This window comes from Dendroctonus ponderosae, unplaced genomic scaffold (genome assembly GCF_020466585.1).
Source record: "Dendroctonus ponderosae isolate FM_Combo_2020 unplaced genomic scaffold, Dpon_F_20191213v2 Dpon_F_20191213_2, whole genome shotgun sequence".
Taxonomy (NCBI): domain Eukaryota; kingdom Metazoa; phylum Arthropoda; class Insecta; order Coleoptera; family Curculionidae; genus Dendroctonus; species Dendroctonus ponderosae.
In genome coordinates, this window is record NW_026018165.1 from 7,787,171 (window position 1) to 7,813,783 (window position 26,613).

At 31.8% G+C, this 26,613-nt stretch overlaps 2 protein-coding genes across 9 annotated transcripts; one reads left to right on the forward strand and one right to left on the reverse strand.

The window, feature by feature from the left end:
- Positions 1 to 1,607: 1,607 nt before the first annotated feature.
- Positions 1,608 to 24,619, reverse strand: LOC109537840 (uncharacterized PE-PGRS family protein PE_PGRS10). Of its 7 annotated transcripts, none has more exons than XM_048663558.1 (6): positions 24,532 to 24,619; positions 20,573 to 20,642; positions 18,388 to 18,633; positions 18,073 to 18,325; positions 3,980 to 4,025; positions 1,608 to 2,415 (listed from the first exon to the last, which is right to left on the reverse strand). In XM_048663558.1, the coding sequence occupies exons 2-6, from the start codon at positions 20,638 to 20,640 to the stop codon at positions 1,760 to 1,762; spliced, it is 1,269 nt and encodes a 422-aa protein (XP_048519515.1). In that variant the 5' UTR covers positions 20,641 to 20,642; positions 24,532 to 24,619; the 3' UTR covers positions 1,608 to 1,759. The 7 variants fall into 7 exon arrangements, with proteins under 7 accessions (XP_048519515.1, XP_048519512.1, XP_048519511.1 ...); XM_048663555.1 differs by lacking the exon at positions 24,532 to 24,619 and adding an exon at positions 21,069 to 21,175; XM_048663554.1 differs by lacking the exon at positions 24,532 to 24,619 and adding an exon at positions 20,728 to 20,821.
- LOC109537839 (tyrosine--tRNA ligase, mitochondrial) lies at positions 21,530 to 23,861 on the forward strand. Of its 2 annotated transcripts, none has more exons than XM_019904753.2 (8): positions 21,530 to 21,723; positions 21,796 to 21,943; positions 21,997 to 22,172; positions 22,229 to 22,445; positions 22,852 to 22,930; positions 23,019 to 23,272; positions 23,372 to 23,582; positions 23,645 to 23,861. In XM_019904753.2, exons 1-8 carry the CDS (start codon positions 21,599 to 21,601, stop codon positions 23,806 to 23,808), a joined length of 1,374 nt encoding a protein of 457 aa, XP_019760312.1. In that variant the 5' UTR covers positions 21,530 to 21,598; the 3' UTR covers positions 23,809 to 23,861. The 2 variants fall into 2 exon arrangements, with proteins under 2 accessions (XP_019760312.1, XP_019760313.1); XM_019904754.2 differs by having other exon boundaries at positions 21,537 to 21,723; positions 23,372 to 23,586.
- Positions 24,620 to 26,613: the final 1,994 nt, after the last annotated feature.

Genomic DNA, 26,613 nt, shown 5'->3' on the forward strand with positions numbered 1-26,613 from the left:
TTGCGTCTGCAGTTTTGTTGATGCAGTAAAAGACTTGAGGAAGAAAGTTATACGGAAATCTTTACAGCCGGCTTTACCGATCGTCATTGTTAAGAGAGATAAACATGGACTTGCACCGATAATCAAATTTGACTCGTCGACAGTCAGGAAGACACAATTTTAATACAAAAAATTAAACAAAGGGATGAAAATATACGATTTTTGTTTTTTTTGCCACTGAGCAAATTTTGAAACTACATAGTTTCATAAGACAAATAAAACATCAATAAGAAAACAATAAATTTATTCAAGTTTATTGCAGCTTTATATATATAATGACTGAGTACTACTAACTCAATCAAGACTTTTTAGAAGACTGAGTATCATTTTTGAGTATGATTTGATGCAATAAACGTGTTTATCTTGATCAGACAAATAAGCTAGTCTACTGTAGGAAGAAGTTTGAATAATCCGGCTCCGTCATCCTTTGGAACTTATCTTCAATTGGGTTGTACCTGAAGATTCGCCTGAAAAAAAGAAATAATTTTTTATTAATTCATATGTTAATTATGTAATAAATAATTTAGGATGGACTGTATTGTGAACGAAAGTGATATAACTGAAGCATCAGTCAGGTTTACTAACATTTGCCTTAAAGACATGATTTTAAAATTATTGGTACTCTACTTCTATTGAAACATCAGCTCAGTCACAAAATACTATTAGTGAAAAACTTATTGAAATGAATCAAAAATAATGTTGATCCTGAATATTACTGATTTTTAATTCAGAAAGCTTTCAGTCGCCATAACTTCGCTTTGAAAATTAAGATTTTTTTACTTATTGAATCGTATAAAAAATAGTAGATTAAGTGGTTAAATCAATTGGGCTTTCCAGAATTGTAAAACAAATATTCAATTAGTCTCTAAACCCAATTAAAATTTGCGTTTAGATGTGATTCTGAGGCAACAAAACCAATTCGCTTTCATTACAACAAAATAACCAAAACATTTAAGATAATTTCTATAAGTAACAATTTGCAAAAAATATTTATTTTGCTTACTGAAAAGGACTTATTTTGTGATTGCCATTTTCTTCTCTGCTACCGTCAGATTGAATACGGAATGCTCTGGAAATTTCGTTGATGTTGAAGTCCTTTGCTGCATCAGGGGACATTTCGTCATCACTGCTCCAAGAATAATAAACAATTATTAAATAAATAAAATCAATCCGTCAAGCAAATAATTTAAATTTATTAGTTACCTAAGTTGGGCAAACTCCCAGGGTTTTGCTCGTTTTCCCACACATCCTTCAGCCATCGGTGGACAGCTTCTTCCAAATCTTCCACCTAACAATAAAGAGCTGGTCTGGCGTTCTTCGGACCAGGCAAAGAAAATTACATTACATAGACGAAGTGAATGGATATTTATAATATCTTGACACTAGATTAAAGGCAAGAAGGGTGCTGCATTTTTCATTATAATTATTACTTTACTACACCTTAGCCAGTAATATAGGCCAGAAAGAATCGTTTTATGCAGCTGAATTGAAAGCAGTAAAACATATGTTGTAATTGGATTAAATATCAATGTTATCAACTTTGATTAACAAGTAAATGAACTAACCAATGTTGTATTATTGTCTTTATTGATCATTAATCAAAAATTTACATTATCACCCAATAGTGAAATTTCCAAGAAATTTCTGATTCACGTTTGCTTTAGGCACGGCTATTATTTTTCGAATCCAAAATTCCGCTGCCTCCAATGCCATTCGTAGATTATTCTGTCAGAATACCACCACCGCCAATGTTATCAACATTCCTGTATCCAAAAAATCCTCCATCAAATAGACCTCTTGAATCTAAAATTCCACCGCCACCAATATCATCCATGTCTCTAGCCTCTAGAATGCCACCATCTCCAATATCGTCTATAGATCTCAGAATACCACCACCACCGATATCATCCATTGATCTGGATTCAAGAATGCCGCCACCCCCAATGCCGTCCATTGATCTTGCTCCTAGAATACCACCACCCCCAATGCCGTCCATTGATCGTGCTCCTAGAATACCACCGCCTCCAATGCCGTCCATTGATCTTGCTCCAAGAATTCCGCCACCTCCAATACCGTCCATAGATCTGGCCTCTAAAATGCCTCCTCCTCCAATACCATCCATTGACCGCGCGCTGAGAATTCCTCCGCCCCCAATATCATCAATAGATCGAAGAAGACCTCCTCCTCTAATACTGTCCAAACCTCTTGCAGACAGAATGCCACCACCTCCGATGGAATCCAGTCTTCTTCTAGAGGCTAAAGGATTTCTGCCGTAATAGTGCAGAGCTCTAGAGCTCAGAATGCCACCACCTCCAATGGTGTCGAGAGATCTGGCTAAGTTGCCTTTATAATTGTGTAAGGTGTTAAGTCGATAACCTGAAAAATGAGGGATGTTTTTATTGAAATACTTTACATAGATAGATTCATACTTACAAAATTCGTGTGTAACAATAAGCTGTGAAACATAGAACAGACGCAACAAACATTGTTTTGTAGAGTGGTGTAAAGCTGTGAGTAGCAACAATCACTTTTTTATACACCCAACAGTATCTTGGCACAGTTTACAAAGCGATACTCTTCACAGGCAGTTGGAGTAGATTTAGAATGGGACCAAGGGGTACTACTGATTATGAAAATTGTCTATTTTCTTACACACTTCGCAAGTTGCTTGTTCATCGTACCCGAAGGTTCACGTTTGTGATTCTGTGTAGAGAATGAATAGTAGTTTTGCTGGGTGAAATATGGATCCAAAAGTTTCATTACAAAAATATAGCGAGTTTTAACAAAAATTAAGTCATATTTTCAATCCAGATGACGATGATTCCGCGATAGCCAGTGGAAAATAGCGCATGTCTGCAGAAAAATTTACTTCTGGGCTTTCTCAGAAAAGCGGGTTAAACAATCGTTTTAACTATTTCTAAGAAACGGGTTTTTATTTTTTAATCAAATTCTGCGCGTTGCATAAAGAAGCAAAAGAAACTCTCGGCATCGTTAAAATGAAAATATTTTTTATATAAAGGTGAAGCCCATATAAGCAGCATTTTTTCAAAAAATAATTAAGCAAATTGAAAAGAAATTGCATTAAGTAACAATTGAGCAATCTCGTCAGTTATTTTTACTCGCAAGACCTCAAGATATGTTACCAATTGAACGTATTTGGCACTAAATTTAAACTAGAATAATGCCTAATTTATTAATCAAATTTCAGGAAAGTCATTAAAAATTTTAAGACATAAATGTGTATTGCACTATGACAAAGGAACTTTTAACTAGCACCTAGAACAAAACATTCTATAACCGATTTTTGTGTGATGAAAAAACAAAATATTTATTTACTATTAATATTCAGCTTTAAACGCACAAAGAAACTACGTGAAAATTTGATCAAATAAAATAATAGTATACCATTGCTTACGTATGAAAAATGAGGTCAAAAATAGTTAAATCTGAATTAAAAACTATTGAAATCATCAATATCAGATATAAATACTAATTTATATTTATTTATCCGGGCATTAACGTTCAAAAACTGGATAAAACTAAATTAAAAAGTTTACAAAAACGACATTTGTAATCAATACAGACATATAAGCGTTCTCATAAGCACTACACTTTACAACGTATCTTGCAAATAAACAAACATAAATATGGAAATAAAAGAATAAAAAGCTTAAGACTTCGTAATTTCAACATCATTTGGTAATAAAATAATTTATAATTTTTTGACACATTTGACGATTTCAAGCAAAGGTAGTAGCACTCACATACTTAGTACGAAAGTTAAAAACTTTAATTTCCGTTTGAAGTTCTTGGATTAAGTGTAATAAATCACAACATTAACATTTATCTTTACATTGCAAAATTGATTAAATGGCAGGCGTATCGTAATTTGTAGATTGACCTTAACATCGATTGTTAATTTTTTAATTCCAATACTTACTTGGGCTTTTCATGGGTTCCACATTCTTGATTTTGTACTGGTACAACTGAAACAAACAAATCATTGAAAATTGGCACAATTTCTACTCGCAAAACGCCAGTGTCGCTATGGATTTTCTGAGAAACCTGTATAAAAACCCTGCCATTTTTTTCTGAAGGTATAATTTGCCCAATTTTTTCTTCTAAAATAAGATAATTAGGCAACAGACATCGTGATGGTTTAATGCAAGGTAAATTTGCGATGACAATTAACCCTAATTAGTTAATTAATTTCACATTGAAACTTAACCTGGATTTTGAAGATTTGATGGCCTATATCTAGAGTCGCCGTAACACAATTAATTACAGTAAAAAATTCGTCCTTACTTCATGCAATTCTTCATGAATATATTAATCATGGTAACTATTGTTTGGGTTATTCGCTTAAACGCTAAATGGTTGTTTTTAATAATAATTCAGTTTTAATTTAATAATAATAAATTGTACGTACTTTCCTGACTGTGTTTCAATTCCAAAATTAAAATCAAATCCTGGGTTCTTCAGTCATTTATTGTTCATTTATCAATTTAAAAAAACGTTTCGGTGTTTTCCACCATCATCAGTTTTACTAAAATAACAGGTAGTAAGAAAAAAAAATTTTAAATGTTCTCATTAATCTAAAAAACAATAACAGTTTGTCAATAGCTTGTTATATCACACACTAAAATACATTACAATTGCAACACTTTAAAATATTCTGAGATTAATTGGTCTTAACAGGTGATCAGCTAGGACAATCAATTCTGGGAAGAGACTAGAATTCTTTGTTGTGACCAATTAATCTCAGAATATTTTAAAGTGTTGCAATTGTAATGTATTTTAGTGTGTGATATAACAAGCTATTGACAAACTGTTATTGTTTTTTAGATTAATGAGAACATTTAAAAAAATTTTTTCTTACTACCTGTTATTTTAGTAAAACTGATGATGGTGGAAAACACCGAAACGTTTTTTTAAATTGATAAATGAACAATAAATGACTGAAGAACCCAGGATTTGATTTTAATTTTGGAATAATAATAAATTGGACTGTTTTTCTCAATCTCCACAATTTTCTTTAAAATTTTAGTGACACATTGGAATGACACGTTGGAATTTAAGTGATAAACTATGGAATTTGTTTGTTTTCAAATGTCACCTTAAAAAACAATGTTAACTAAAACAAAACTTTTCAATATCTTTTTCTGTCTAAGATTATTCGAGAATATATCCATATGGAATACACTAATAAACAATTAGAATAAATCTGAGTAAGGAAGTGATGAAGGGAAAAAATATAACTTTTAATAGGCTTTAGGACCAACTCATCTAAATAATAAATGCTGAATTTTTCTTAACGAAAAATGATCATAGCTTTTAGGGTATGCGCTGCTGCAAGAGAATTTATTTTTTATACAAACTTTAAATTTTTGAATAACACATTTGCTTTTAATGGCTTGATTTTCACTATGTTATTCACTGATTCGGATCAGAAGAGATTATCTGTTAATATCAACAAACTTGGTAAATCAACAAGTAATTGAGTGAAAACCCAATTGGATTGAAATAACATATCGAAAAACTAATCAAATAATGGAAACAAATTTAAATTTCAATGAGATAATTTGACTATTGCTGTTAGGTATCAAAGTTTTAAACTTTGTAATTTGCCATTAGATTGGACGTTTTTTCTAGAGTTTAAAACTAGAGATACTTTAATAAAGGTGCAAATGTTTAGGACAGTTTTGTGCAAAAATCCATCCGCAGAGTTTTGCTAAGAAAATGGTTTCTTGCCTGCTGGAATTTTGCAGATTGAAAAATTTTAGGTTTTAAATAAGCGATAAAGTCTTGCTGCTAAAAAATCCTATAAGATAAACATTAAATAATAAAGTGGTTCACATGAAAGTAAAATTCAACATCCAACATAATTCAACTTTGTAGAGAAATACAACACATTTCCTTTAATAAATCTAATTGATCCAAAACGAAATCTGAATTTCAGCAAAATGATTCGCCCCACGCAATTTACAAATAGTCCTTTGGGCAAGTAACAATAACACCAACTTAAATAATTGAATTCGATTGTAAATTATATTGAAGCAAAATACGAATTTTATTATTTTTGAATATTTTGTTTTCAAATTGATTATATTCCGGTTATTCAGTTAATAAACATTCTTTTCATTGGTTTTGGGTTTATTTTAAAGCTTTTGATCATATCAGCAAATAATATAAATCTGAAAAGTTCATGTACCGAATCTATTATTTCACATGCGCCCGAATGTGGTAAAATTGAGTTATTAGCTGGATAATATAGTCGAACAAGTACATTTTTCCGTGTATTGATATCAGTATAATTAAATTTCTACTTCCGTTCTTAGATTTGTATCTAAGAACGGATAAAACGAACCGTCCGATTTATTCTCTCAATTCTACCTCGCATTCACTATAAGCTCTCAAAAAAAAACTACCACTCTACCAGGTATTTTAAACAATTCAAAAGGCCTTTGATAGCATGAAATAAAGTTTCGCATTCCACTTTTGGGATATACCTATCTTTTTCGTGAAAAGGTAATTTGAAAAGTAAATGCAATCACAACTAACAAATGGGAAACAGTTCCCCATTATATTAACAATTAAAAAGCAGCTGGCCACTGCTACCTAGAAAAAGCGGAGCGTTATGAATACTACTTTTTATAATGAACGTTGCATGTTGGTTTTGGATTGAATTATTAACATTGAAAAAGGTATTAAAATTTTCATTTTCCGTTCTCAAATGTGTCAGCTAAAATTATTTTTTAAATGTCAGGCAGTGGGTGCAGAACTTAGATACAAAAATTGCATAAACTTGAGACAAAACTTCCCACTTTAATAGAAAGAAAGGAATATAGTTTTGCTTTTTATTATTTATTAATTTTGTTTGTTAAAAATGCACGCGCCTGTATTAACTTACGGGGCTACAACTAATTATCTTAAGAATAGAAATCGAGGAAAAAGCAAAATTTGACTATTCAGTACCCTCAATTCTATTCAAATTTATTTATTGCAAAAAATATTGTAACAAGATACACATACAGAGGAAAAATTGTATGTTTTTACTAATTCGTAATGTTACGAACGTTAACACTAACTACTCAGATACTTCCAATTCAGTTTCATAACATTAAAGGAAATCTTTGATTAGTCGTTCTTTCAAGGTTTTGATTAAAATTGTTTGGTAAGCGTGTGGCATTAGATAATCAAAGTAATGAGTTCATAAAGATATAAATCAGGTAAATGCTAAGGCAATATTACTGATAACTAATTTAACAATTTTTTAAACTTTTTTATTTAGCACATTTTCAACCTTGCTTCGTCAGCTGTTCATTGTCATCATTTTGCAAACTCCTTTTAAAGCTTTTCTTGATTAAAATCGTGTCAGCAAATTATATAAACGACAGTTACGAATCATTTACATCACTTTATTTTCAATTAATGCGGTTTTGAAGCCAAGTTTTTGAACATTGTCTTTTGCAGGTATAATGAAACTGCTTATAAATCCTCCTTTAGATATTTTCACTTTAAAATAATTATTGGTTTTAATGTTGCAGGTTTGCGATGAATACCCATTGCTTATAATATTATTATTAATATTTTTAGGAATTGTTCACTGGCGTTGCTCATGGAAACCCCATTAAAACTATTAAGAAACATCCAGATTTGCAGAGATTTTGCCTCAAGTTTCCTCAAGTTCAATCCCCGTGGTTAATTTATTTTTAGTTTTAATCATCTTATTCGTTGATAAGGTTATTGGAAAAAATGTATCTTATTATACTTAATATGTTTTGTTAAGCTATTTTGTAAATTATCCGCCCTTTTTGTCCAAACATGTTCAGCTCCAGATTATACTTTTTTTTATAAATTTTTGTTATAGGGTAAAAATGATTAAAGGAAGATAAGTAGACTTCGGGACTGAAATTTTATTTCGCTCTTTTTTTCTAGATTGGACATAAATAAATAGTGGAACCGGAATAAATTACATACAATACTTGCCAACTTTTTTTTTCCTAGAAAGTGCAAACAACGGGATTATTATAAAGATAAGAAGCCTCAGGAAGTACCAGAAATCCATAACTCTATTTTTTTTTCAACTAGACAACACGGAAAATAGTATTGCAATAAACCGCATATTCCACTGATATGAATAATAAAAACCTTGCATAAAAAATCTAGTTAATTTTGTCGTTTTACTTATAAACTGTACGCTTGCTGGAGAATGAAACTAGCCAGACAGATTTTATCGGCTGTAGAGGTTGCCTGTAAGAGTATAGAGGATATGGAAATGTTTTGAGGTGTTTAGGAAATTGACTCAGAAGCGATGTTTACAAATTAGCTCAATTAATTTGGGTTCAAAATTACATTTTAAATGTCAGCGTCTTAAGATGAAAATTTCAAATAGTTCAGTAACATTACATCAGAAATTTTTATTGCTTCTTCTTGTATATTACAATCACTTTGCTGCTGATTGCACATAACTTAAAAAATTCAATAATTGTTTACGTCATTTAGTTTTAAATTGCCAAACAACTATATTGGTTGTCATTCTATCCTTCAAGATTATATCATTTCTTTGTGTTATCTCCCTAAAACAAGCAACAAAATTTTAGCAGCTTCTAACATCATATTTTTAATAATTTTTTTAACTTATTAATTTATTGTAAAATTCGACAATCATAGTTAAGCAAAATAACTGTTTACTGGTTCCTAAATTGAACCCATTTTCGCATGGAAATTTATAAAGATACGCTCTTATCATTGAGATTTTTTTTACAAAATAGACAAAACATTTATAAGTAATGTCATTCAGAACTGAGTTAGGCTTTATATGTTCGTCGCGTTTCAGTGCAAATCAACTTTTTATATACATTAAAATATATATTTTTTGATTGTTTTGGTTGTTTTTTGCTTCTTTCTCCATGGTACTTGCTTTTGATCTAAAGAAAATACTTTAGAAAATAAATTTCTGGCTATTAAAAACTGAAAGCGTATTAGCCAGCACTACCAGTATAAAAACTACTAAATATTACACATGTTTAATAGCAATTTGAAATTTTGATTTATTTTCCTGTCTGCGTGTAATTGTTATTATATTATTTTCTTTCCTGGGCTCCAGTCACAGTGTGAAATAAAAAAAACTTTTTGCAGGTCGTTTATTTCGTTACGTTTCGGCGAGACAATAGCGACATCATCAGATTTTAAAATTCATCCAAACCCATAATTGGGAAACATTATACTCATTTAGGTCTTTGCTGTCTTGAACCTTCAATTTGTTTTCTGTAAATTGTAATTGTAAAACAAATTGAAGGTTCAAAACAGCAAAGGCGTAAATGAGTATAATGTTTCCCAATTATGGGTTTGAATGAATTTTAAAATCTGATGATAGCGCTGTTGTGTCGCCGAAACGTAACGAAATATACAATATACAAAAAAAAATAGTTCACATTGTGACTGGGGCCCAGGAAAAAAAATAATATAATTGCAATTTGAAATTTTAGTCAATTTCTGGGAACTAATTGACTATTAGAAGTATATTCCCTTTGAGACTCCTCCCGTAGGGTTGAATTATTTTCTAAAAGGCATTTTTGCAGTGCAAAGTCGTCATAAAATAAGAATATGTAAAAATACAGTAAAATCGCTTTGCTACGAATATTGAGCCAAAGAATAGATAGAAAACCGCGGGCAAAAGGAGCTTGTATTTTCAAAATGTGAAATAATGACCTGGATTTGGGAAATCCTGTAAACGGCAATGATGCGCTTTTTAAACCTTTCAAATATACAGGGTGTTTGTTGCCCATATAATTTATTGGGCTGGCAGGTGTACCTCCTTAGCACAATAGAAACTAGATAGGAGGTGGTCTCTTAAATTATGTACAGTTTAAATTGATCAAACGCTTTTGTCAAACTTACCTCTTTGGGTAGGGCTTGGGAAAACGCCAACACTATGAGAACTACTAACACTACAGCGGTGGACCACATTTTATTTTTATTTTTTTAGTTGAACTCCAGGTGGATTTATGTATTAGCCAGGACTAAATCGGGAGACTCAATGTGTCTCTAAATGGACGGATTGTGACTTTTATATAGGAGGGACGCCTCGCGTCTCGACGCCTGTTTTGCCCCCCGGAAAACGACGCTTGATAGCTACAGGTAGAGGGGTTTGGCCAAAACTTGTTCAGCGATGGAAACTTTTTTGTTTTTGGTATCGTGGGTGTGAAGTAAAGCAAATAATGCTAGCTACATTTAAAAAAAATGTTGCAATTGCTCCCGTTCTTTGTTTTTAATTTGTTTTTTAAATATACTGGTAATATTTTTAAATGGGTTTGAATGGACAAGCAGAAAGGAAGTTGGCAATTTCATTATCTAAATAACGAATTTTTCAGAATTTAACGATTTAAAATAGATTTGGGAAAGTATAAGTATTTTAAAGGGTTGATGGTACCGTCACATTTGCCACTGGTAAGTTTCATAACAATTTTTTTTAATAAACAATATATATTTGATTCATTTTAATCGTCAATATGAGTTATGCCAGCTGAAATACCTACTAATGAAAGTTAGTATATAGATGTTAACTTGGTCGACAAATCATATGCAGGTATTCTTGTTTATGTACAGGATTTTGAATACCTATTACTTTCATCTAATCTTAATTTTTCGTATACTCTAAAATATTTTTAGGTGCCCTTAAATGGACTTTTATACAGAAGCTTACATCAAAGGGTGACATCAAACAAATTATTTTGTCGAAATTAGATTCAAGTTGGCCAGAAATTGCAGATTTATCCACTTGCGTTTCATAAATTTAAGACCTGGTTTACAATCCCTAAATATCCAGATTAAATAAATATTATTTCAACAAACATTTTCCGTGGCTACATGTTAAGATACAAAAGATATCAAAAACGGAAAAGTTCATTTTGCCAATTCAATTGCCAACGAAAGTAATAAACATTTTTTTGATAGAAAATATGTAGGTATGCAAATTATAATCTTTAAATTCTCTTCAGTTTGCACTTCTATCGAAACCACTATATTTATTTATTTTTTTATTTTAATTTTAATGTCTTCTCAAATTCAAGGTGACTTGGAAAAATCATCATTTTTTCAAACTACATCGGTCTTTAGAGGACAGAAAGTATTTTTTAAGAGAAATTATTGTTAAAATATTACAGAAAACAATGGTTCTACCTACAGATTAAGTCATCTCAGGAATTTTAAAAATGTTACAAAGTCATAGTTATAAGAAAATAATAATACATTTACCGATTGCAAAGTAAAACTTTCTGAGAATCGTTTTGCGACTCTTCCGAAAAAATGTATCCAGAGTGAAAATAAGACGTAACATTCTGTCAATATTGATAGCAAAGTTCAATTTCTAATGCTATTTCCTGCATTTTTATTTTATTTAAAGTTTAAGCATGCTCATTATTATTCCTTGCTTGGCATAAAAACCTTGAAACTTGATAGGCCTAATTAAATTAGAAAACAATTTTTTTCATGCATTGTCAGTTACGTGTGTATTGATGTAACAGATTGTTTAATATAATCGAATGAAAATTACAAGACTGTCGCTAATTCGCCCGAAAAGAAAAATTGCGGAAAACAATTTAGGAGCCCGCTCTGCTTGTTTGTGTGAGTTTGAGCTTTTTATATCAATAGAGTCTTAATAAGGAAATAATCTGATCGAGTCTCTCTGGTTTTAAATGAGCTTTTAAGCGACTATTACTTCAGTTGTTTCAGTTGTACCTGATGCAACTTGTAACTTTAAATAGTGCGTAAGCTATTTAAAGTGCTGTTACTTCGTGTTCCAGAGGAACTGGCTAAAAGCTTTAATGAAAGGAGTAAAACCAGAACTTACTAAACGTATGAATAAAAATTGATTTTTTTGAGAGAATAGAGAAAGAAATAATGTGATTCGGAATAAAACCTGGGGATTTGGAGAGCGAAGGAAAATGCCCTAGAAAAACTGAAGAATTTATCAACAATCCTGATTGAATACCGGATAAGTGAGCAAATATTGTGACCAGTCGACACAGAATCCAAATTAATGCGTTCAAACAATACAATCCTGACTTTCGTAGGTGAGACGGTTTTAAGTGCCAATGTGGTGTGGAGAATGAACTTTTTTCCGGATTAAGCCATCGTAATACGAGGAAGTATTTTCCGCCATTTTATAAGGGTTGAATTCAACCTTGAAATGGAGCCGATGGACCATGTTTTTAAGGATTATTTGTTTCACTTTCAACAGTGAAGGAGTTTTTTTATTAAACACATCAGATATCGAGTAACAATTCTCCCAGCTATACACAAGCAGTGAAATAAAATATTAAGTTTAGTAAAACGCCCTGCAATCAACTTTCGTTTAGATCGTTTGATTTAGAGATATAGTTCTATTCCGTCCACGTTAGATATACTTTATTATTTGAGTTGAGTTTGAGTGGAAGTAACGTTGATCCTCCATGAAAATTACATTTCCAAAACATTATCTTGATATAAGTTCTGCAATGCATGGCATTTTTCTGCTTATAGGAGTTTTAATAGATTAAAACAGAAATTCCAAATAGACTATTTTATTACGTACAACCAGCAAATAAAGTTTCACAGCCTTAATTAATAAAAAACCATTATACAAGTAAAAGGAGAATCATCTTGACCCAAATAATTAAATATAAATAACATACTATTAAAAAACAGCTCTTGAAATATTTTTATGAAACTGAAAATGAAATTAAAAATTGAAATTAAAACACTAAATCTAATGTGAAATGAAATAAAAAAATCATATTGTTACTGTACATCGCAAAACATAAAACTCATTGAAATTTGTAAAGAATATTGGCTTTGAACTTGGAGTGAAATGGTACTATTTCATGCATGTATGGTTTTCATATTTGGTTGACTTTGAACGTCCATACAAGACTTAATTTGAGTTGATCAGAAACATTAATATTTTTATCTAATACTTTAAGAACGATTATGTTCTAAACTAAAATCAAATAATTATTTAAAAATGTCTAATGAATCTATTAATATTTATCAACATTTTTCAAACTATTCAAACACATGCCCTTGAAAATCACGCGATTTAAGTTCACTTTCGTACAGGATTTTAGTGAAAGTTGATCCATATATTGGTGAAAAAAAGCAATTCACATAAAAACGAAGAATTTTCGTATGACCAAATAAAAAATTGTAACACAAAATTTTAGATCGGATAATTATAATAATTGATACGCAATTCAAAGCTAGCCAAGAACAATGTTATTAAACCCATGAATAATTACGTGAGATTATTTAACATAAAACTTAACAAAAAGTGAAAATAAATAAATAATAACGGCAAATTCAATCAAATAATTTTTACATCGCAATATACCAATTAGCAACAACGGCAAATGCAGCAGAAAGGCAACTTTTGCTTAAATTTAAAAAAAAACTTTAATTTTTAATAACTTTATGTTTTATAAACTCTTCCTAAGCTTAATTTCTGTTTTTTGTTGCAAAATCAAATATTCCAATTACTTTGGCGACTTTCAATTGATATACCATAATGATAAAACAAATGAATTGATTTTTAAAATAATATATAAGTTTTATTTATAATCTTTGGAGAAAATACTTATAAGATGATCGCACAGGAACCGAAACCCACGGATCGAGTCAATCGATTAAGTCGGCGCATTTCAGTTTGACTAAAAGTACAACAGTTTTGAAAAGTGTTAAACCGAGAAACACTCAATGTGCTTGTCATCTTTTCATCATTAATTACCTATTTATTGGTACTTTAAATTATCTTTATTAACTTAGCTTTACTCTGGTAAGAATTTTCTATTTTTTCTATATTGTTTCATTTTTCATTTTACATATGCCTGTTTGTTTCACTTCAAATTATTTTATAATAAATATTCCATAAATAAATCAAAACAATCGACGCAAATTCGTTTTGTTATCCAAATAAGTTAATAAAATCTCATACACCAATGGACCATATGCGATTCCAGTTTTTCGAGTACTTCTCGATCCAGAAGCAAATAAGCGAAGTGATAGTTAAACAATGGATAACCGTGATAGCCTAAATGATCGGCAAACAATATTTAGGTAACTGGAAAACGGAAGTTTCTATTCTACGCACATATTGCCATTTGTCCTATTGACTTTAGTATTTTATTACTCGGTGATATTATCTGGAAACACTTTAGACAGGCTTTGGATAGTTGCCGAACACGTTAATGAATGAACAAATGATGCACGTTTAATGAATGAAAAAAAAACAAGAAAACAGAAGGCATGGAAATAGGAAAACAACGTTGGGCTGCAGATTTTTGAATAACCGAACACTTTATGAATGGATTCCTGACTTTTTGCAAGTTGCTTCTCTTATTTTACAAGAAAACCAAATAAATTTCAAATTAATCCATCATAAAGTATTTGCCAGACCCTTACATTTTCAATTTTTGGCAACGATTCAGGAAATAGTTAAATAACTATTTTTTAGAGCTAATTTCAGGTGCCTGATTTAAACAACACTTAGCACAAGAGCAAAATAAGGATTGCATATTAATTGTCTGGCCCTGTAACCGAACTTTATTAAAATTGCTGCTGAAATTTTAGTGAATTAATTTCCTGTTCATTTGCTTTTTGATTTTACTTTATTGTAAACTATTTAAATAAATGTTTCGCCATTTATTCGCACCTCCAAGTTCACAATTTTGTGGATGACAATTTGAAAAACTGCTCAAAGTCTAACTAAATCGTTTAATTCAGAATAAACATTTGTTGGTGTTCAGCAATGAATAAAGACAAACAAGAAGAACCCAAATCCGGATAAAGTGGTTTAAACGGTGCCTTAAAGTTACCATAAAAAGTGTAGTCGGTTTTGCTCCAACTTTGGTAGTAATACAAAGACAATATTCAGGTAGTAATGCAAATTAATGCAAATCAAAGACAATTTCACTGCTTTGCAATTACATAAGTCACAAACACAAAATCGTATCCAGAAATGTAATCTACTTTTTCCCAAATAAACATCTTCGATCATTTACGATTTAGATAATTCCATATCTTTTTTTCCTAAACACAGTGCATAATGCTCATTTATGGGAAGAATCAAAATCGCTAAACTCATCTAATAATCTTCTTTGAAACTCATTGCCTTGCAAATTTCCTTTTAAAATTTTATAGAAATCGATGGCCAATTGCTATGAGAATGTTACTGCTGATGAGCATTTAAAATGTTGGTGAGGAATAATATGATGCTTTCAAGCTTTTCAACCTATGCAACTGAGTATTGCAGAAACCATTAGAATTGACCAATCGCCCATTCACTGTTCTTATAACGCCGCAGTTGGCACAGACAATACCGAAACATCAAGTTTAGATAGAAATTATTAAACTTGAATCTGTTAAGTCTACTCAAATGACTTTGCTCAAAATTCGAAGCGTGGCCATTTATTTTAACGCTGTTACTTTAAATGCGTCGGAAACCCATCTTCCTGAATTTAAATTTGAAATTATTGGCAGCCAAAGAATAACCGATCAAAGGTATAAAACCCAATTTAAACACTGTTTTGGTATCAACAGTGGAAAATGAATGGAAATATTATTTAAAGGAATGAAATCTACCGGTAATGGCAATAAAAAATGTCCAATCTTGCAGGGTGGAATCAAGCGCCTTTTTAAATAGTTCCAGAAACAATTCTGTAAAGTACGAAATTGTTAAGGTATTTTATTTCTCTCGCTTCGTACGGTGTAGGTAGGCAGATCTAATGATACACATTCGTACACTATGGCTGTTTACAAAAACACATTGTTGCGGCAAAAAATTCATATATTAAAATATCGAATATTTTGATATATAAAGTAGTAAAACCGATGACATGGAGTAGAGTGGGAAAGAAATCCCATGGGGTAATTTTTGCAGCTTTAAGAGATTTTGGAAGTTTTTTGCCTTAAGCTCTGGCCCACTTTATTCTATGTACCTAAAAACCACTAAAACCTCACGTTGACTTTGGAAAGCTAATAACATGACTACAATATATTATATAGTTATTACATTAAATTAACTGAGTTCGCTTTTGACACATTTACTATTATGGCAACATTTCCTTAAGATACCTTTTAGTAACTAACATTCGACTCTTGTAAACAAAAGTATGTATATTTCATATAGGAAATCTTCCATCCTGTAATGTACGGTTGATTTTTTGAGATTTTGATTACATTTTATAAATTTGAGGCTTACGTTAATTCCTTCTATTTCACCAGGCAAGTACGCAAACACAAAGTTTGGAAATGAGATGATAAAAAAAATTAATATAAATAATATCCCTTGAGTATTATCATAGAAATTGCACAAAAAATACATATATTATACATGTGTAGAATTCTATATGTATGCAATAATTTCCATACATAAGTTGGTAATTTAATATTCAGGTTTACAAATGGTTATAATTTTTCTCAAACTACCAAATCTGTTCATGTTCACATTTTCCAATTTGCTTTGGTAAAAGACTCTGGAATTTTCTAGACACTCTATAAATACAATTGGAGAATAGTACCATAAAAATTCTTAAACGAGCACATAACGACACTTAAAGCTTCACACAATCAGCTAAATTAACAATAGTTATATAATCATTTTCGTATATTTTGATCTGTGAATTTAGCTATCTAATTCGATTTAACGGTTATATCTTTACAATTTTCTAGCAATTTTGAGTATTATATATAAAATATATTCTAATAAATGCCCATTTAAAATGCAAACATAATCTCTCGTAACAAAATTCGGCTAGTTTTTACTACTTAGCTGTTACTATACACAGTACATAATAATATAAAGACACTAAAATATATGTAAAATAACTTTCGAATAAAATTTCGATAAATAAATAAATATTTTGGAAAACACTGCAAAAAACGACAGTAAGGAATAAATTGAAATACTAACCTCTAAACTCGCTTCAGATGTTGAGTGCAATGGAACATCTTTTAGTGGAACAAATATTTTCTTAAATGCGCATTACATTCGCTGTACCAAACATGTCAATAAAACCATGTTATAGACAGACCTTAAAAGCCGTATTCCAACAATTTACTTCTTAAGTGGAGAAGTCTATTAATTGTAATTAAATTACACATTTATTATGTTGTAAATGGTTTCGTATTTTTGGCATTTAAAGAAACCCTTCGCAAAGTTAACCAAAATCAAGATTCGAGCTAATCAGATCAATGGCATAAAAGTCAGTCTAAATATTTTATAAATCAGAGAAAGTTAATTTCTCTGAAGCAACTAACATATCAAAAAATTAGAGCGCAAAAATCACAGCTAGCCATTTCGTCTGAGTCAAAATTGTCATAAATGCAAGGCAGCCAGTACCTGCATAAACTATGCAACTAAAACATTAAAAAACCAGAGAGCAAAATCAAGTAGAATAAAAATATTTAAATACTAGTTTCGCTGGTTTGCATGTTTATCAGCGGGTACAAGTAATTGAGTATAGCGTAATAATGAGCATACGCAGCCAGTGAAACAAAAATATGCCAAATGGCATGAGCGAAAGGTATAACACCGTCGCATTTGAAAAAAAGCACCCCGAAAACGTATAATATACCTCCAAGAGTCAGTTCCATCATCCCCAAAAAATAATGCTGCAAAACACAAAGGAGAAAAAAGGGTTAATGTTTTATAATACCCAAAGGAAAATTGGCGAGATATAAAAAATACGGAAGTAGAGCTCAGAAGATAATATCACTAATTGTTTAGACGGAAAGAAGCTATTTTTATTTTGTCAAGTAATTGTGGGTGCAAAAAAATTGCTGAATCAAGTAATTTAGAAAAATTCGATCTCCGAAAAATAATCACATTGTTATATGTACTAACTAATATTGGTGTAGATCATTCTAAGATTAATTAAAGAAAAAAATATTCGTCGAGCAATGAGAGCATATTTTAAAAATGTTTGCCATAATATAAGGCGTTATGATTCCTTGTTTACTTTAAACAGTAATTTATATAATCCAGCCTCATCTTACCTCGGATAGAATTGGAAGCACTGGGCAAATCCCCATAATCAGGTAAAAAATAATCTCTAGTCGTTTGTACTTTTCGTGGAAGATTTGCTGATAAATAACGCCCATGATGGCCATCAGCCATGTGACCCAACGCATATGGGAAGCCCAGCCTTCTTGAGGCAGTTTTTCAATGGTAAGCCATGGAAAATAGGATCCTGCTATAAAAATATAAATCATCCCCCTATCACACCGGTGAAGAATATCCTTGAGAGTCCTGTAAAAGAGAAAATGTGTAGATTGTTAGGCATATAGATGATTTGCATCCAATGGATTTACCTTTGATTTTGGCAATAGAAAACGCAGTGAAATGACGTAGATATACAAAATAAAGATATCAGAGTTATTCCGTAAACAATGGCGGAAAGGACTTGAGCGTTATCTTGGGATCTTTTGTATAGTTCGTTCATTCCTAGTATACTAGGAAAGATCCATACTCCGTGCGTGATTATATTGGCAATATGTTCTATGAAAGCTGGTTGGTATTGTTCTTTGTCCAATGCTCTTTGGTTCATCCATTTTATACTGAAAATGTATATGTGTACCCCCAAAAACACAGACATTTCAATTTTTTTTAAAACTCTATGATTTACTTATAAGCAAAGGCAGGCTTTACATAGCAAGCAGTTTAACAAATAAACGTTCTGCTATAATTAGCACATCAAAATCAGTTTAACAAGTGTCTGAGTTCTAGCAATGTATGTACAAGGTGTCTCAAATGGGACCGAACTCACTTTCGTACATAAATTATCGGTTGTCAATTTATAGGGATTCAAATTACGTTTCACGTGCACTTATTTTTCTATACTTTGAACGAAGCTGAATATTTAATCCATTTTGATACACCACAGTTTCTAAGCATCAAAAATTAAAATATGTCGCCAGATATTGAAAAAGTCGCAGAAAAAACAAAAAGGACGATATACGTCAATAGAAATGTTTTCTGTCCTATTAATTTTATTAAGATTTTCTTGGTCAACAGCTCAACGTACCGGCCTTTAGGAGATTTTTGCGACTATCGGAAATCATGAGATTTTTAGCGCCAAGCCAATGGAATGCAGTTGAGTAACGACATTTACTTTGAGACCGGCATTTAATTAAATGGCAAAAATTAGAATTCTAAGCGATTTTTTGGGCTCCTTCATAGTCTTCGTCGGGTATCAAGAATTCGAATTTTTAAAGGAGAGCGGAAGTTGACTGAAAACATTCATTGAGACCCGAAATCACTAAGTTGGTAAAGATCAGGATTATGGATGTTTATGGAACTAGGACTTTTATGAAACTTCCTACATCTGTCGAGGTAAGTCTCGTCTAAAGATGTTAAAAATTTCAAATTGCTGCATGCTTTTGTTTCGAAGAGCCGAATTTTTAAATGAGGGAGCGCAGTTCAGTACAAACATCTATTTTGAGCCATATTTACTAAGTAGGAAAAATCAAGATTTTAGCCTTTTTCTTGAAACTGTTATATCTATAAGGTCAAGTGCCTTCTGAAGATAGTGAACATTTCAAACTGCCACTTTGCATTATTAAAAAAAATTATTATTATAAAACGAATTATTAAAAAAAACACAATAGTTGAGTGAAAAGATCCATTTTGATACCGGTACTAAGTTGGCAGAAATCAGGCCAACGGCGAACGAAATCTTGTCTACAGATAGGAAAAAATTCAAAAATTCCTGCTTGTTAAAGGACGAAGTGCAGTTAAGTTATATCTATTGTCACATCTACTGTGAGACCGGAATTTAATTAGCTGGCAAAAATTAGAATTCTAATCAATTTTTATGACATTATTCATATATGTAAGTATAGTAAATAAAAATGTAAATGTTTCGGATCGTGAAACCATCGGAAGTAGCACGCATGATACTTCAGCTGTTCAGAGACATGAATATTGAATAATTGTTTTGGTTACAGATGGAATGTAGTTTCATCATCGTCATAATGCAGATTAATAAAGTACCTTTTAATGTGGAATTCGCAACAGCAATAATAATTCTCTAGACATTCATAATAACAAATCTAAAAATATATTAAGTACTCTGAAAATTAAACTCTGGGTTTTTATTGATTCCAGTACCTAATTATCATATAAAATAAATAAATAAACATTCCTACGTGAATATATTTGCTTGAAGATCTGCTACTTCAACAGTTAAGTGGAAAAATGGGTTTATAATCAACAATACTTATGATGTAAGCAAAAGTACTTCAACTTTAAGGTTCTTTTATAGCCTTAATAAAGGAATGTTCTCTGGATTACCCTGTTTTAATATAGGTACTGTTGATTTATTCCATTCCTCATTTTCGAAATTCCGAATACTTCCAATAGCAAAAGAAGTTTTGTCCGAATGTGGATCCTTAACACCGACCACCAATGATAGATCATCTTAATTGGGAGTTAGCCCCTCAAAACTAGCTAGCATTCGAGTAAAAATAGCTTTAATGTGAGTGAATATCTATTTACCTTTTTATGTTGTTCCATATGAGTTCCTTCTGTATAAAGCACTGTTCTAGAGAAGAGCTCTTCACCATGCCTGAAACCGATAATATAATTACTCAGCAAACGGGTAACAATTTAGACACACATTTTTGTAATTAAATGACTTCAACAGAACTAACCAAAAGAACAAATAAATCAAACCCCAAACAACCTTACAGGGCAATGCGAATCTGACAATCAGCTGATGCCAAAGATGGGTTTGTTGTTGTTTATGTTAAAAACTCCAGAGGCAGGCAACCAAATATACACACCATTTAATTTCAGATATGTTTTTTGAATTGGTTTGAATGGATTTGAAGCAAAAAGCTATACAATTATAGACAGTGATCAATATTCTAGCCAGATTAAATTTAACACCTCTTAATTTGCAGATGTGAACTTAATTTATTCAAATAGTTATAGTTTCAAGGAGCTATATTTTTATTTAAGTGTAAGTAGATGGGATCGATAAGGTTCTTACCGAAAATGTGAAGCACAAATTTATTTAGTCGAAAATTGACTGCAACCAATCACAAATAGCAAAGTTATATTAAAGTGTTGTCCTCTCCTCGACTTTTACGTAGCAGTGGGGTCAAAAGTCAACAGTACGTGGAAATGCGCGATTTTCTGTACGTTTTCTTGCAATTGAAGCAACCCGTGGATAAATGTAATATTTTCATTATATTATAACAGAGACAAAAACTTGCGCCTAATTATAGCCGACAAGTTTGTTACAGTAGTTGTTATGTTAATTGATAAAAAAATGTATTAAAATTTACAAAGTTAATGGCTTGGCTCACTATTATCCAGCATTATATATAGCTCATTTTGCCTAATTTTCATCATTAGCTAATTCCCTAGTAAGCGCAACTGTAAAGTAGAGAATTTTCAAATTTCCTCTGCGGCCTCAAGCCACGTTGTCGCTTAAGCGCAAAGCTTTAAACAGAAAGTTTGGGGAATGGTGGATTAAGAGCTGGACGGTGACGACTAACCTCAAAATTTAAACAAAAAATGTTTTACCGAAAACTATTTAAAATGAGAAAAGCAACTTGTTTCTGCCGGAACTATTCCAGCAGAAACATTCTGAGGCTGAAAGAGCGAGAAATGTTTCACGATATATTCCCAGATAATGCTGCGTAAGTTTACAGTTAAATATTTTCGCTCCATAACTACTTATTACAGGGACTTAATTGGGAGGCCGTTTCTAGAAACTCAGTTACTGATCTGTTGAATGCGAAGCCCCAAACAGTTTACGGAGGATTTGACCCAACTTCGGACAGTTTACATGTGGGAAATCTCTTAGTGTTAGTCAATTTATTACACTGGCAAAGAGGTGGCCATCAAGTCATAGCTTTGGTAATTTTCACGAAATTATTTAGAAAACAGAACCTGTGAAATTGAAATTCAAGGTAGGGGGAGCAACTGCTAAAATAGGTGACCCTAGTGGGCGCAAAACCGAGCGAGATGCGTTGCATACAAATACAATAGATGATAATATAGCAGGCCTCTATAAAAATATTGAAACAATCTTCAACAATCATGAGAAGTTTTTGTGGAAGTCGCAAGAACCGCTTAAACCTGTAAAGTAAGTCTATAGCATTCAGCTCATGGCATCAATAAGTCGGGTGACTGTATTTGTAGGATAGTCAATAACGATGAATGGTATTCTCAAATAACTGCTGTGGACTTAATAAGTAAAGTTGGTAGACACTTAAGAATGGGCACTTTGCTTTCAAGGCATAGCGTTCATTCTAGATTAAAATCCTCGCAAGGGATGAGTTTCACTGAATTCAGTTACCAATTATTCCAAGCATATGACTGGTTACATTTATTTAAAAATCACAACTGCCTATTTCAAGTAAGTATTATATTGGTTGTTTATATGGTAAGTATTATATAAGTAGCAGACATGAAGTACTTAACATGGAAAAAGTGACTAAAATTGCAAATCTTATCGAACCTTTTGTCATCCTGTTCCTTTTGGTTTATGAATTTTGTGGAAGTGTTATTTCGTTACAATTGGTCTGATAAACCTTCCGAAAAGATGCTGCAGTTGAAAGTTTGTCGGAAATTATCGAAGGCGCTATGAAATGAGTGCATTTTTTTTTTAATTGAGCCAAGTTAGCTAAGCTCGTTTAATTGCTTATAACTCGTCTATAAGTGAGCTTTTTCCTCTTTCGGTAAATTTTCCATCCAATATGGTTGTATTGTAAGCAAATGTTCTAATGAGACTTCAGGTGTTATAAAACGTTATAATTTTTTAGGTAGGTGGAAATGATCAAATGGGAAATATTATGTCTGGACATGAGCTAATAAGTAAAGCGTGCGACACACCAGTATTTGGTAAGTCTGATAAATTCTATTCTTACTCACGTGAAGTAAATTGATTTAAGAAAGCTTCTGTTTGTATTAATGGTTATTGATTATTTAGGATTAACAGTTCCATTAATAACATCAGAGATGGGCGATAAATTCGGAAAATCGGCAGGTAATGCCGTTTGGTTGTCACCTGATAAAACCTCTCCATTTTCGCTATATCAATTCTGGATGAGACAACCCGACTCTGAAGTTGCAAAGCTGCTTAAGCTTTTTACATTTCAAAGCGTCGGTAGCATTTCAGATATTATGAGAAGGCACCAACAAGAACCCGAATTGAGGATTCCCCAGACAACCCTTGCAGAACAAGTAATTTATTATTACAATTAATTATTTAATATGTTGAATGAATGGCCAATAACTAAAAGACACAGTAATTTTTTCTACATAAGCATTTCCAAAATTTAGGTAACTCTTCTTGTGCATGGGAGCGAAGGACTAGACAAAGCTCAAAAAGCATCGGAAGCTTTATACAAAGGTAATGTAGAAGTTCTAGGCCAGATGAACGTGTCTGATCTGGGTCAGTTATTTGCGGGAGCAACTATATTGGATGTACTGCCAGAGGCTGGACAAACCGTTTTAGATCTTTCCATGAAAGTTGGCTGTTTTTCCACACAACGTAAGTATGTTGTTCTTGTTTAAACTTCCAAAATTGTCCTATTTAATACTTTTGCTGTTTAGAAGATGCAATACGGATTATTTCCGCGGGCGGGTTTTACATTAATCAGCGGCGCGCTACCAATCCTGGAGAGGTGATTAGTCTTAATGCCCATATACTTCAAAATAAAGTATCCGTGCTTAGGGTTGGCAAAAGACATTACTATATAGTTAAGTGGCTGTTGTAAACATGCATTTAAGTGTTCGATAAAAAAGTGTAATAAATCAGAAATAGTATTTATTTCAATGGAATCATGCGGCAGGCGATTCATAAACTGGGAGAAGATTCAAAGGTAAAGTTATGTGTGATCAAACACATTTTTTTAAATTGGATATTCTAACATTCTGCATTGAATTCGAATTTAGATAAAACGACGTTTAATTATGAGAGCGCAAAAAATGTATCCAATTCTACCGATAATTAATGCAAAATACTATCTGATTAATATGTAGTTTCTCATGATGATAATAAATATGGTTTACAATCATACATTTTTTACCGATTCAATCAGCCTGGTAATGTCGAATGAAAAATGTTCACGTCATTCAAACTTTGATGATCAATCCGGAAGTTATTTGAATTAGCATTAGTCAATTATGTTAATTGGCACCAAAAATCATTTGCTAAATTACTTCGATTGTTTTCGTAAATGCCCGAAAAAGCCTACTCGTCTTCTTATGCGCTTGTAGTTTAAAATGATAAAGTTTTCGCTGAAAAACATTAATATATTAAATAAACATTATTCTTAAATGTTTAACGAAACATAAATTATTTATCTGAAAGTAACAAAACGAAGTCTGAACAAAAAAAAACGAAAATGTTTTGCTGGCGAACTGTTGGTAACTAACACACGTACATTTCCTACGCAAAGTACACATACTTAATAATAAATTATCAAAAATATACTTACACTAAAAATGTATTTTTATGCAATACTTTGATGCAGCTTTATGATTCTATTCGCGCATAAGATCGGAAATAATTGCACTCAAAGCATGAATATGGGCAGGATGAATTTTCGTGAACACTTTCAAATCTTGCAATAGCCCGTCAATGTCCAAAATGAACTGGTAATTTGTGCTTTTAAACGCCGTGATTAAAATACCGGCTGGTAAGAACAGTTTAGAACAAATCAAACTTTCGAAAGTGTCTTCGTCGTCCTTGTACAGAATTTTGAGGGTTTCGAACCACTGCTGTCGTGTGCAATAGATGAGTATCAATAACTCAGTGCACAAAGGCCGAAGAACTTCTTTCAGGCGATATTCCCTGCTAAATTTTTCAAAGAATATGTCCAGATCATCCATTACAGTAGAAAAGGTGAGCTTGTATTGTAAAACGCTCAGAATTTCCTTTTCATATTGCATAATTGTAAAGGCATTATAATTGATGCCGGATATTTTTAGCATGAATTTCTCAATTATGGGTATCTTCAAGTCCGCTCCACCTCCAAAATATTTGCTCATAATGAATATTATTACACACACCGTAAGAAAGGGGTCTTCAATTTTTTCCAGGCGACTTTCTTTGATGTAAATATAGCGTTCAGCCAGTTCTGCAGACAAAAAAAACACTTGTACATCTTGTTTGAATGTGTCGCAGGCAAGTTTCATAAGACTTGTAACTTTCTCGGTCAAAATCGGTTCTCTGTAATGATTTGCCATAAGCTGCATTTCGTTTGCCCAATTTTCTAAAAGTGTATTTTCAAAATTCTTGTCCATTGTAACTAATTTAAGAGTTTTGCGCGGTTTTGTAGAGGCTTTGGGAATCACGCAACACTTGGCTAAAGAGGCAGCTTATTCTGATTGGCTGAAATTGTATCCGTCAAGATTCATTGTTTCTCCAGTTAAAAATTTGGCAACGTTGTTGTAGGCTACTATGCATATATAGGGTGAGTCAGTTTATAGTAGCAGGACATCCAAGTTTAAGACGAAAATATCATGCAGACATATATTGAAAACGGCTTATATTTTTAAATACAGGGTCGCAAAGATAGATTCGTAAAGTAAATTTTCAATGATTGTATGTATAGAATTTTTAAAAAGTATCTTCAGATTTGCGCAAATTTTTATAAAATAACTAAAATGTTAACTTTGCCTCACTGTATCTCAAAAGCCAAGTCGTCAATACATGTGTGTAGGATATTTTTAGTTACTTTACTTAAAATTCGACCGCTGAAGTTCTGCTTCTATAAACTGTATCACCCACTCACCCTGTATATGGATATTCCAATTAAGTGGTTTATTTGTTTTGTTTTTTAAATCGGTTAGTATTTTTTTGCTGACTGAGTTTTTTTCAACGGGTGTTTAATGCCTGCCACAATTTGGCATTACGGCAGTAAGAACTGAAAAACTCTAAATTCGGTCGAAACACGCGAGTCTAAACCCCCTCAAAATTGCATTCAAATCACACTAAATTCAGATTTTTGCGAGCTTTGTGAATTTTGATCTGAACATGGACGGTTTTACACCACTGCAGTCTTTCAAATTTTAACTTCTTAACTAAATCCAGTAAAAACTGAAAAACTCCAATTTCGATAGAAAACAATTGAGACTAAACACGTTCAAAATTGCATTAAAATCAGACTAAATTCTGATCTTTGCTAGCTATGCGAATTTTGGTCTAAACATAGACGGTTTTGGGCTACTGCAGTCTTCCAGATTAGAATTCTAACTTCTCAAATAAATTCAGTAAGAACTGAAAATCTCTAAATTCGATCGAAAACACTCGAGTCTAAACACATTCAAAATTGTTTTAAATTCACATTAAATTCCGATTTTTGGGACCTTCGGGAATTTTGATCTGACATGGACGGTTTTACGCCACTGCAGTGTTGAAAATATAAAAAATAGCTATTTGAAATGTTATTTAAATAATAATATAAAAAAACATGCACAGAGCTTGAGAAAGCTAGACAATGTTAAGGATATATAATTTGTCCGATCTTAAATTGATTGACTTCAAATGATAAAAAACTTCCAATTTACAATTGTAA